Genomic DNA, 13903 nt, shown 5'->3' with positions numbered 1-13903 from the left:
AGGATTTGTTGAATCCCGATTAAAAAATAAAAATATCAGGACCTTATAAATCTATATCTTAAGTAAACTTAAGTAAACGTCTTAAGTAAACTTCCCACAGTGCTTCTATAATGTTTACATATCATAAACCTGAAAAAAGTACTCATATGGATATTGTTTATGAATTTTTACTGAAATACTGCCTTCTGATATTATTCTTTAAAGATAAGGGTTTTTTTTGGTTGGTTTTGTTTTTTAAGGCCTTGACTTTACTGACTTGTAAATACAAATAGGATTCAGCTGCGTTTACTCTTGCATGATTGGCTTAACTATGCCTTTGATTTTCTTCATCAAAGAAAAATATAGGGTGAGGAGACAAAAGAAATAGCTGTTGCAGTCAAAACCTGAAAATATATTTGTCTAAATATAAGAAGTATTTTTGTTTGTATACTTAATTTATTCCATAAATATTTATTGAGTACCTACTTACTCTGTAGCATTTCTATTATATAACAGTTTGGGAGTTTGGGCAGAGTGTTTTCTAGCTTTTAGAATACTTCTGTGAAGTAAGATAAATGGATTTGACTGACTTCTTAGAATCCGTGAAAAGAATCCTAAAACCACACTAATTACAGAGCTTTATTTTCAGAACTTTACCAAAACATGAGGAAAGTGCTGGCATAAGAGCCAAGAGAGCTAGGTTCAAGTATTGACTTAAACATTCAGCTTATTTTATTTTAGATGTTGGGGGTAGGAGTATATTAATTAATTAATTTTTGCTGTGTTGGGTCTTCGTTTCTGTGTGAGGGCTTTCTGTAGTTGTGGCAACTTTTCATCGCAGTGCGCGGGCCCTCTCACTATCACGGCCTCTCTTGTTGCGGAGCACAGGCTCCAGTCGCGCAGGCTCAGTAGTTGTGGCTCACGGGCCTAGTTGCTCCGCGGCATCTGGGATCCTCCCAGACCAGGGCTCGAACCCGTGTCTCTTGCATTAGCAGGCAGATTCTCAACCACTGCGCCACCAGGGAAGCCCAAACATTCAGCTTATTAAAGGGAAGTCATTTTAATAGCTTTGTGCCCCAGTGTGCTCATCTGTGAAAACATGTGATTAAACGAGATGATTTTTTTTTTTTTTTTTGCGGTACGCGGGCCTCTCACTGTTGTGGCCTCTCCCGTTGCGGAGTACAGGCTCCGGACGCACAGGCTCAGCAGCCATGGCTTACGGGCCCAGCCGCTCCGTGGCAAGTGGGATCTTCTCGGACCGGGGCACGAACCCCTGTCCCCTGCATCGCCAGGCAGACTCTCAACCACTGCGCCACCAGGGAAGCCCGAACTAGATGATATTTAAGAGCCCTTTTAGCTCTGATATTTTATACTATCTTTATTGTAATATGTGTAGGAGAGAGATGACAAAAATACAGTCAAAAGGATAAACTGATGAGTCTATTGCTATCTGATTTAGACAGGATTAGTATTGAAATTTATGACTAGGAGACTTTTTTTAGCTTTAGTGATTGGGATAAATCACTAAATTTCAATTTAGGATTATGTTTCATTTAAGACAGGTGTCTTCTGCAGGTGGTACCAAGAGGGACTCTAACCATGGATCTGCAGAATCATTTAGACTTTTTCTTAGGAATTCATGGCTAAAAATATTTAACTGTGTTCTTTTTAACCATTAATGAAATTATGCTTCTCTTGGCTTCAGATGCTTTGATATTCTTAACCCTTCTTTCGTAGCAAATCTTAAAAGATCATTTAAGCAGTGCATTTGGCAATCATTTATTGAGCCAGGCTGTTACTAAGTTTTGAAGATGCAAAGAGGTACAAGATTCTATTCCTACCTGAACCTGAGTAGGAGAGACAAGCAAAAATAGATAATTGCAGAGGAGTATAGTAGAGGTCTATACTAAGGTATGCACAGTGGTAGCACAGTTAGGAGAGGATTAGGGGTAGGTAGACGTGAGTGCGGGGTCTTCTAGGGTTGGTGATTAATTTGTTTTAGAAAGATAACTAGGGTACAGATAGATATTTGAGTGGCAATCCTAGACCAGGATACTGATTAAGAAGATAAGAGTATGAGGTTTAGGAAATGGAGAAGGGTTAAATTTGAGAGACATTTTAAAAGTAGGATTTAGGACTGAGAAATTTATTGGATGTAGAAGGTGTAGAAATTGGAAAGCCTGGGGTCATTAGACACTGGGATTGAAGGTGCTGTGTCTTTTCTCAGAATAGATAGTATTTCTTCTTTTAAGGAGGGGTCTGATGAGGTGTTTGAAAACTAAAAAACCAGAAAACCATAAATTAAGACTTATACACTGGACTTTTCTGTCTGTGCTTCAGCTTATGTGTCTTTTCTTCAGCTTTAGCTAGACAGGCATGTGGCAAACAGCTTGATATTTTTCACTGAGGTTGAGAAATTTTTAAAGATAGCTTTTAAAATAATTTATATATTTGATGTCTCCAAAGCTATTATCAGTGTTTTCCTTTTCATAGAAATAAACTTAGGAAAATACTTGTTAAAATAGTATGTTGAATAAGAGGAGTAAATAAAAATATTTGGCAGAGTATCAAATATGAAAGTTTTGCTTTCCAGTTTTGTGATTTTTAGTATGTGTTAGTAATTCAGTACATTTCCATGAATAAAATCAGTTTTCCTTCAAGATCTGTTTCTTTAAAAACAAATGTGTATATTTGGAATGTTGTTATTTTGAAGAAAGGATTAAAATACATTATTTTTATCACTTAAGTATAAAGCTGGATTAAAATAATGCCACTTTAATAACCTTTTATAAAAATCTTCTGTAAATCATTTTGCTGAAACCTCCTTTCAAATTGTAACCCTAGGGCCTCCCTGGTGGCGCAAGTGGTTGAGAGTCCGCCTGCCGATGCAGGGGATACGGGTTCGTGCCCCGGTCTGGGAGGATCCCATGTGCCGCGGAGCGGCTGGGCCCGTGAGCCATGGCCGCTGAGCCTGCGCGTCCGGAGCCTGTGCTCCGCAACGGGGGAGGCCACAGCAGTGAGAGGCCCGCATACCGCAAAAAAAAAAAAAAAAAAAAAAAAAAAAAATTGTAACCCTAGTAATATTCCACTAGATGGCACTGAGAGCCTGAAGAAAAACAGGGTTGGCTTGAAAAGTTCTGTTTTATTTAAAACACACACACAAACTGATGAAATGGCTGCTTTGATGGATTATTATTGTTCTAGTGGGATTTTAAGAAAATGTGCCATTTCCCCAAATAATCAGACATCTGCCAATTCATTATAAACGTACATGGTATATATATAGTTTTAGGGTGTTTGTGATCTTGAATCCTATTTCATTTGGAAACAGAAAACCTGTTTTTGTTCAGTGATTTATGATTTTTATCGTACTGATTGCATATTGAAAACTTCATGTCTTTGTTCTTTAAGCTCTGTGTAGTTTTTGGTAGATAAACATTTTTTGCTCTCAATTAGAGCTCTAATGTGATAACTTCAGTAAGACTATGGTTTCTGTTTTTAGAATAGCCATTTTTGTTAACTGATGAAAGATGCAAACAGAAAAATAAAGCTTTTGTCTTGGCAAACCCAAATTCATGCTTTATAAGAGCAAACTTTCTTCCTTTACTCCCTTCCTTTCTCCCTCCCAACACAATGAATTCTGCATTTATTCCGGTATATAATGTGAACTATGGTCTAATAAGCTAAGTACAGAGATGGAAGTTGGTTTGCATTTCTTTTTTTATTCTACTATGCATTTTCTTCCGGGTTTTGAAACCTCACTTGTGAAATGAAGATTTTTGCATTCATCTTTTTGTTCGAATAAAAACCTACTACTGCAGCTGATGTTTCCAGGCTGTTCTGTGGGTTTAAATATGAAATTCCTTTAAAAGAGAATATTGAATTGAATAATGTTAAGGAGAACTGTTAAGCCATCACAGCTAACTTTTTACATTTATAAAAGTGAATAAGATTGAAAGTCTGAGCTTGGGTTGATGTTTTTAATTAGTGTGGTATTTTGGGTAATTTGAAAGTAGTCATTAAATATAAAATTTGCAGTCTTTCTTTTCCCTCCTAAACTTGAATGCATTCCCTTAAGAGGTGAACTCTTAAGTGGGAAATAGCTTTGTAAAATTATAGCCTGGTTTCTTTAGAAACCATAAATGTATTGGAAATGTTTTATAACACCTTACACTTGAGGGCTCTAATTATTTTATAGAGTTGACTCCCCAGTTCTCATATAACCTTTTGTTGTTACGTTGAGAGGAAAAATGGCTCAGCTAAAATCAAAGATGTTGGCTTAAATGTTTATTATGATTGTTTTTCTTTATTTTTCATAAAGTTACATTTACAATATGCATTTTTATATGTTTGTTCACATAGCTTTATCTTGGAGATGATCAAAATAGAAGAATAGGATAGGTAGTATGTGTTATATGCAACCTTATAGTGTATTGTGACTGCTGGAAAAGACAGCCTCTAAAGTATTGAATGACTTCTTCGTTATCTACCAGTTTTCCTAAAATATTCCTGCTTGGTTTATTATGTTAAGAAAATATTGAATGTTTATGCTTACTTTTTGGTTACAGTGTCTGGCACAGTGATATGTGTTAAGATATTTTTAGTAAAGGAAAAATATGGTTTTAGTATATATAAAAGTGTGTTGAATTTTAAAAACATCTCTCCCCCATGACATTTTTCTGCCCTGTGGGAAGCCACCCTCTATTCCTTAATCTGTTCTATGCTTTCCCACTCCACTGTTTTTACTTTTGCTTTGCTTTATATTTTGGAACCTTATTCCCCCAATTTCTAATATTTGAGATTTTACCTTTTCTCATATTCTCTGAATGCCACCTCTTCCATCAGATGTGAACTCACCATCATTTGATGCCCTTCATTTTGTTTGTATTTCCTTTATGTTCTGCCTTGCATCGTCATTGTTTATTCATCTAACCCCCTCCTATTACTTCAGCAGCTATTTGTGGGAAGATTTGTATTTTACACATCTTTGTTTCTGTATGACCTAGTACAGAGAATTTTTACATAGTGGGAATTTGAAAAGAAATTGTTAAATTAAAATATATGACTTGACCGGCAAAGATAATACTAGAGCTTTGACAATAAGCAGGTTATTTCCTGATGATAGTATGGGAGAGAGGTTTGATTTGTTCTTTTTTGACATTTGTACTTTTGTTTTTATCTCCTTTACATTTAAACTCATTACTTTAATTGTAGTTTTTCTCCAGCTTTAATTCTGGGGTGATGTTCCTATACTTTTTAGGTGTAGTTGATTACCTACCATCAGCAGGCAAGTTGTGGCACATTTGATGGTCTGTAGTTGTTGACATATTATTTTTGGATTTTCAAAGTTTGCAGAGCATTTAGAGCACTATTATTAATGATAATATGTATTTATTAGTTACTATGTATCATAAACTTTACTATAACAATTCTTTAAAAATTTTTATTAATATAATATCAGTCCATAAGACTGAAATATTTTATTACTAAACATTGTTAAAGCATCTAATCTTCTTGGTAACTTTTAAAAACATTACATATTTTAATATGGTATAAGGAGTTTCATTTGTTATTCTATTCCCTTGATTGTGCCTTTAAAATTTTTTTGTAGGAAATCTTTTGTTCATTTTGTTTATGTAAAATTTTGCCTCATACATTTATATTGGCTTGCAAAACTGGTTCTCTTTTACATGAAGAATTATGTATTTTTGTACATCTCCAATCCTAGAAAACCAGTTTATATAATGGCAGAATTATGGAGTAATTGTTTTAAGAATATGCCATCTAGCTGTTTCTGTTTATTTTTCTAATTTACATGCATAAAATATCCCTATAATCATTTTACATTTATTGTTATTTCTAGTTAGAAGAAAGAAGCCTTTCCTTAAGAGTTTGTGGAAAATTTTGACTATCAAAACAAGAACATGTTGTCTCTTCCTTTCCTTTTGTTCATATATTCCTTTTTTTATACAGTTCACTGTGTAAATTAATTTTAGTTTGATTCATGATTTTTATCTACAGTGTGCCTTGGCACTTTGGAACATAATGATGGAGAATAAGGAGAAACCTCAGTTCTCAAGAAGTGTGTAATCTGATCGAGCTGTCAGCACTAACAGCGATGAAACGTTTAGAGAATGATTGGGTAGCAGCAGAGTCTTACAGACAACCAGTGCAGTGGGATTAACAGGAACACGGTGATTGGGATTCTAGTCAGAATGGAGTTTGTCTGAGTTCAGATGTATGTTTTCACACAGGAGCCACTAAGTTGTCTGAAAGGAGAGGGTATTTTATAGGGATATGGTGTTGGGCATTTGTTTTTGTTTTTGAATTCTGCTTTGTGTGCTATGTTTCTTTTTCTGCCTTTCTTTGTTTTATCTCTCTCCTTAGTCCAGGTTACTTGGAGTGTCAAGTGTTACATGTCACTTCTTTGAAATTATATGAGTTTGTCTGCTCTCTGTGATATAATTGCTTAGTTCTCCAGGAAGGAATGGCGTTTGACCTTTTTATATGCATATACAGATTGTACTTTTTTACAGATTCATCACACTTGTGAAACGTGCACTTGTGAAATATTTATAAATGAAATCATGCTTTCCCTTTGACATTTTTAATAACTTTGGATATTTGTTTCACTGTCGTTTTGAGTGTGTGTGTATGTATGTATGTCCTTTACAGGTGAAAAAAAACTAGGCATGAAGAGACTAAGTAAGTTGTCCAAGGTTAATAAGAGTTGCAGCTAAAACCTAAGTGTCTTTACCTTTAGAACAATCAATTAGGTTGTATAGGGAGAACAGCATGTAGTTACATGCCATTGGCATTTACACATTTGAGATGAAAGTGCTCATTCATTGCAGTCTATTTGAATTCCTGGCTTGTTTCATATCTGATGGTTTTCATTCTTAGCAATTTTTGTAATCTTCAATTTTTAAAAAAATTTATTTATGTATTTATTTTTGGCTGTGTTGGGTCTTCATTGCTGTGCGAGGGCTTTCTCCAGTTGCGGCGAGTGGAGGCCACTCTTCATTGCGGTGCGCGGGCCTCTCACTGTCGCGGCTGCTCCCGTTGCGGAGCACAGGCTCCAGACGCGCAGGCTCAGTAGTTGTGGCTCACGGGCCCAGCCGCTCCACGGCATGTGGGATCCTCCCAGACCAGGGCACGAACCCATGTCCCCTGCATCAACAGGCGGACTCTCAACCACTGCGCCACCAGGGAAGCCCTAATCTTCAATTTTTTGGGGAATAGTACCAAGTACATTTATTTGCTAGTGGTGCTATGGAATTACTAGGGAGGCAACATTGCTATATCCTCACTTGGGCTTTATTCCTTCCCTCAGCTTGCAGCATCTGAAGCTGGTATTTCAAATGCCTATGACCCTTTAGGGAAGGAGATTGCTAGGAATTTCTCATCTCTTTTTGTATTTCATGTCTCACTGTCGATTCAGATTTCCAGTGGATGCAGGGAGGTTGCCTGTGGATAAGCGAACTAGTTGGGAACTCTTCCACAAATGGTGTGGGTTTAACCCATGTCTGTTAAACCTCTTCAGTGCCATTGTCCAAGGTGCTACACAGATTAGTGGGTTGTAGATAAATCCCCACCGAAATACAGCTCCACTGTTAGGATGCTGGATTTCTTAGTACACTCATAGTATCTAATTGCATGCTAAATCAGTGATGGTTGTCTTTAACCTTTTTTTTTTTTTTTTTTTTTTTGGTTAGTGTATTTTTAGAAGTTGAGTTTTGGTACCAAAGAGGCATTTTCTTTTTCATGCACTTTTAATTCTGCAGGTTTAGTTTTTATATGACTTTGCCTTCTCTTTTCAATTTATTGAAATTTTAAATGTAAACAGTTAAGTATTCTCTTAAGTTTCAGATTTATTGCTCCAATATTTTCTTTTAGCTTGAATATACTAAGAGGAATTTATAGTAATAATTTTATCAATTTAAAATATAAATTAAAATCTAAAAGATATATAATCTAGGCTCTTTTTTATAAATGAAAACTAGCCCTGCAATAAAACAATCTAGAGTTATCTCTATTTGGAAAATATTGTCCTCAAATTAACCATATAATTTTTGTGTATTTAATTAGTGATGATTCATTAAGAATTTTTGTTAAGTATTAGGTAAAATGATTTTTAATACTAGTTTCTTTTTAAAAAAATTTACTTATTTTTTTTGGCTGTGTTGAGTCTTCATTACTGCGCACAGGCTTTCTCTATTTGTGGCGAGCGGGGGCTACTCTTCATTGAGGTGTGCGGGCTTCTCATTGCGGTGGCTTCTCTTGTTGCAGGGCACGGGCGCTAGGGCACGCAGGTTTCAGTAGTTGCAGCTCGTGGGCTCTAGAGCGCAGGCTCAGTAGTTGTGGCACACGGACTTAGTTGCTCCACGGCATGTGGGATCTTCGCGGCCAGGGCTTGAACCTGTGTCCCCTGCATTAGCAGGCGGATTCTTAACCATTGTGCCACCAGGGAAGTCCCAATACTACTTTCTTTTTGTGTACTTAAATGTATTTGAGATTAATTTTAATAAAAAACTGAATGTCTAAATTATATGTCTGTAATAATGTCTTGATTAATGAGTGTGTCAGAGAGTGGGTATCTGAGTTATTGAAATTTTCTGTTTAACTGAAGGTTTATCCAATTATGCAGTGAACTTGCATAGGATAAGGATGCTGACATTAGGGGTAGAGATTTGTCTGTTAAGCTCTTTTTTTGTTGTATAAATCCATAGAAGCCCCATACTCGATCATTAGAAAGCAAGCATTTTATCAAACTCAGAGCTTTAGGTTCATAATCAGTTCATTAATTGTACTATCAGTACACCTTGAAGGAAGCCTCATGGAATTACAGAGCTAAACTTGTGAACCTTTTCTAGACATAAAATTACAGAACTAATCTTGTGAACCATTTCTGGAACCAGTATTTCTTAGCCAAGCAGTGAGATTTTCAGCAGAAGGAAGGATTTCTGCTGTTCAGGGTTCCAATACTAATTGTGACCTGAAAGTCATTGAGATGTACACTGGTTATCTGTGGTGAGAGAGATTTAGAACATTGTTAGATGATGAAAATGTATATATATGTGATATGTATATATGATAGATATTAGGTAGTCTCTTTGTTTTTTTCTTTGTTAAACATCTAAATTCTTTCAGCTACTAGTTGGCATGCAAGGAATTGAAAATAAAATCTAGATCTTCAAACTGGCTCGTTTTTCCCTCCAGTAGATGGGTAGTTTTTAGTGTTCGGCTGTTTACTAATTTTCCATGAACTTTCCTGTTTTCTATTAGTATGTCTCCTTGGTCAGAATGTTTCCTGGGAGAATTGTCAGTGTTAAGACAGATGATTATTTATTTCCATGCAGATAGAATTATAACAGTTACAAGTACTATAATTGTGGTTTCCTTTCCCTTAAAGGAGGAATTCCGAGAACTTCGAGAACAACCTAGTGATCCTCAAGCTGAACAAGAACTAATTAATAGTATCGAACAAGTGTATTTTTCTACGGACTCATTTGATATTGTTAAATATGAGCTGGAGGTAAAAAAAAATCATTAACCTATCTAAAGCCTATTTTGTTCAGTGACTGAATTTGTGAGTGAGATATGAATGCCTTTTAGGGGCATTGTAGTTTTTTGATGCCAGGACTGGTCTATGATGACCATATTGTGACTAAATGAACTATCAGCATTGTTTAAAGACAAGAGTATTTTTAAAAAGGTAAAATTAAGTGCAGCTGTAGAATATTGGTCCAGGAAACATTTTTGTATTTTTGGTTTTTAACTCTTATCACACAATATGTTCATATGTTATCTCTATCTTATTTTATGTTGGCTAAATATGTTTGGGAAAGCTCTGAGACTTTTAATCATGAAAGTATATTTACATAATTGTTTAGTCATAATTAATACCCCATGCCTTACTTTTTTTTTTTAATTTATTTTTTTAACATCTTTTCTGGAGTATAATTGCTTTACAGTGTTGTTAGTTTCTGCCGTATAACAAAGTGAATCATCTATACATATACATATATCCCCATATCCCCTCCCTCTTGTGTCTCCCTCCCACCCTCCCTATCCCACCCCTCTAGGTGGTCACAAAGCACAGAGCTGATCTCCCTGTGCTATGCAGCTGCTTCCCACTAGCTATCTATTTTACATGTAGTAGTGTATATATGTCAGTGCCACTCTCTCACTACGTCCCAGCTTACCCTTCCCCCTCCCTGTGTCCTCAAGTCTGTTCTCTATGTCCATGTCTTTATTCCTGTCCTGCCCTTAGGTTCTTCAGAACCTTTTATTTTTTTTTTAGATTCCATATATATGTGTTAGTATACAGTATTTGTTTTTCTCTTTCTGACTTCACTCTGTATGACAGACTCTAGGTCCATCCACCTCACTACAAATAACTCGATTTCATTTCTTTTTATGGCTGAGTAATATTCCATTGTATATATGTGCCACATCTTCTTTATCCATTCATCTGTCGACGGACACTTAGGTTGCTTTCATGTCCTGGCTATTGTAAATAGTACTGCAATGAACATTGTGGTACATGTCACTTTTTAAATTTATTTATTTATTTTTGCTGTGTTGGGTCTTAGTTTCTGTGCGAGGGCTTTCTCTAGTTGTGGCAAGTGGGGGCCACTCTTCATCGCAGTGCGCAGGCCTCTCACTATCACGGCCTCTCTTGTTGTGGAGCACAGGCTCCAGATGTGCAGGCTCAGTACTTGTGGCTCACAGGCCTAGTTGCTCCGCGGCATGTGGGATCCTCCCAGACCAGGGCTCAAACCCGTGTCCCCTGCATTAGCAGGCAGATTCTCAACCACTGCGCCACCTGGGAAGCCCAACATGTCACTTTTTGAATTATGGTTTTCTCAGGGTATATGCCCTGTAGTGGGATTGCTGGGTCGTATGACTTCAGACTATACTACAAAGGTACAGTAATCAAGACAGTATGGTACTGGCACAAAAAAAGAAATACAGATAAATGGAATAGAATAGAAAGCCCAGAGATAAACCCACGCACGTATGGTCACCTTGTCTTTGATAAAGGAGGCAAGTATATACAATGGAGAAAAGACAGCCTCTTCAATAAATGGTGCTGGGAAAACTGGACAGCTACACGTAAAAGAATGAAATTAGAACACTCCCTAACACCATACACAAAAATAAACTCAAAATGGATTAAAGACCTAAATGTAAGGCCAGACACTATCAAACTCTTAGAGGAAAACATAGGCAGAACACTCTGTGACATAAATCACAGCAAGATCCTTTTTGACCTACCTCCTAGAGAAATGGAAATAAAAGCAAAAATAAATGAATGGGACCTAATGAAACTTAAAAGCTTTTGCACAACAAAGGAAACCATAAACAAGACGAAAAGACAATCCTCAGAATTGGGGAAAATATTTGCAAATGAAGCAACTGACAAAGGATTAATCTCCAAAATTTACAAGCAGCTCATGCAGCTCAATATCATAATTGTTTATAACATTGGCATTTTACATTTATAAGAACTTCAAAAAAAGTCAGAATAGTAAAATTTGGGTTTTAGATGAAACCAATTGCAGTATGCATACGTACTTCATATGCAGTACATACAGAGTTAGTACCCAACGTATTCTGAAATTTCATCATCAGTTGACTGAGACTTGAAGTCTAACTTGGGAGTTTCCCATCTACACAATGGTATGCATTTTTGTTAGTTTCCGTACTATCCTCCAGAGTATGTATAATCCAGAATGTACTCCAACAACTGTCACTATCACACTGTAGTGCTTAGTTACCATTCATAGTATTTCAGAGGGGAAATATGTTTTGAGTTCTGTCCTGGACGAGTAGGGATATATGGTCACTGGTAGAGTGGGGGATAAGGGTTAGGACTTTCTCTCATTCTCCTGTTGCAGGTTGTGGAAGCAGTGTTTCCCAGCTCAGGGGCCGGAGTCCCGGTGGTGGTGGGGATTCCAGGAGGTTGGAGGTGGCAGCATTGGAGATAGCAGGGCTGGGTGAGGGATGGAACTTGAGTACCAGGGGCTTGGGTAACAGAGATATAGGCTTTTGTGTCTGGAGTCTAGTGGGGAGGTGGGGAGGATGGGAGGCGTGGGATGTGGCACCGTTTTGTATGTGCAGGTTGTAGTTCCTAAGTCAGGTGTGCAGTTAAATGAAACCAAATTAAACAATTGATTTTTTACTCTTTATTTATGGATTTTTTTTAGAAGCTCCCTCCTGTTCTCAATTTGCAAGACTTAGAGGAGTACAGAGACAAATTAAAACAACAGCAAGCTGCAGTAAGTAAAAAAACACATTTCTGACAAAACTGTAAATGAAACACAACAGAGAGGTGTAACGTTTGCAGGTTTTATTGTTTAACTAATATACTAACATTTTAAACAAATCTTATTGTTTAACATGACTTTGACTCAAATGATACATTTATACTTATTCAAATTTATTGTCTATTCAGTTTCCCTCACATTACCTTGATAGATGTGCTTCTCGAACTTACAGTTCTTTCTCTGGAATCCTAAACGTGATCAAAGAATTTTGAACTTTTTTTCAGATTACTAAGTACCTTTTTAGATTACTCCTTGTCATGCATGAATGACTTTCCTACCCATGGTTTTGTGATGGAGCTTTCTTATCTCAGAATAAAGGCTCCCACTTCTAGTTGAAATAGGTCCAAAGAGATTACAGGGTTAAGATTCAGAAAGTCTGAATTGCTGTCACTATTAATTGTGTGATGTTGGGCAAGTCACTTAACCTTGCTAAATCTCTTGTTTCATCTGTGAAGTAATGGGTTGGGCCTGCATTTTCTCTAATGCTGTAAAATTCTGTGATTTTGTATTTTCCTTGTGTTAGGCTGAATTCCTTTTATAAAACTCAGACTGTACTGTAGAAGATGAAATAATGGTAGTAAGTGGTCTTATTAATTTTTTAATACTGAAAGAGCAATAGTAATAAATTTAGACATTTTAAGGTATGATCTTTAATAATACATCTGACAAATAAAGGAGGATATACTTCTCTTTCTTTAGTGTTACACCCAGATGTCTCAGTGGCTGCTTGGATCTCCCTGGGGGTAGCAGCATTGGTGTGGGGAAGGACCTTGAGCACTAGAGGGTTGTGTGGTAAAAATATGTTGTTGTTTTTGGAGAATTAGAGTTCAGTGGATGGTGGCACCTTTTGCCTGCTCCTGGTTTCAGCATATTTAAATATGTACTCCTCCATCTCTGTACTTTATGTGGTAGTATTCTTTTGGGGATGAACCCCACCACAAGGGCCGTGTAGCACAGTGGCCTTTGGAATTTAATCAACCTGGCCTTGAATCCTGACCTGGCAGCTTACTAACTGTGGGTATATTACTGCTATGCTTAAGATTACTCATCTGGAAAATGAAGCATGTAACCCATTTCAGTAGATTGTCATAAGTACTAATTGAGATAATGTAGGAAAAGCAGTCAGTACCCTGCCTAGCACAGTGTAGACTAACAGTAACTACATGGTCTATTTAAAACAAAAAAATGAAAAACCCATAACTCAAAAAAAAAAAAAGGCAATGACCCAAATAAATAAATAAATAAATAAAGTGATAAAAAACCCCAATTTGGTAAAATTAGGTGGGTTTCTGTCTGTGTACATCTATACACATTCATCTATTACACATTTGTAATACAAATTCAGAGCAGATTAAGAAAACATGAAAGAATTAATGCAATCTTTGAATGTATGTGTAGTGTTTTGTTCTCAGTTGGCTTGGGGAAGGGGATACAGTTGTGTTTCTTGAGCAGATATTCACTAAATACCATTGGTGTGCCATGCTTCATGCTGGACGTGGTACCTCTGTAGTGTAGTCCTACAGGGGCCCCTGAAATTGTGAAATAAGAGCCTCATGTTCAAAATCATTATAATTCTAACTCGCATACGTTAC

At 36.6% G+C, this 13903-nt stretch overlaps 1 protein-coding gene across 1 annotated transcript in view; it reads left to right on the top strand.

Moving 5' to 3' along the window:
• Positions 1-13903, top strand: part of VPS50 (VPS50 subunit of EARP/GARPII complex) — a 130623-nt gene that overhangs the window by 11535 nt on the left and 105185 nt on the right. The window contains exons 3-4 of the mRNA XM_060107650.1: positions 9392-9514; positions 12192-12263. Coding sequence (XP_059963633.1) covers positions 9392-9514; positions 12192-12263 — 195 coding nt within the window. The remainder of the gene's footprint in view (positions 1-9391; positions 9515-12191; positions 12264-13903) is intronic.

Source organism: Mesoplodon densirostris, chromosome 9 (assembly GCF_025265405.1).
Source record: "Mesoplodon densirostris isolate mMesDen1 chromosome 9, mMesDen1 primary haplotype, whole genome shotgun sequence".
NCBI lineage: Eukaryota > Metazoa > Chordata > Mammalia > Artiodactyla > Ziphiidae > Mesoplodon > Mesoplodon densirostris.
Note: the sequence above shows the minus strand (reverse complement) of the source record. Positions and strands in the feature narration are given on the sequence as shown.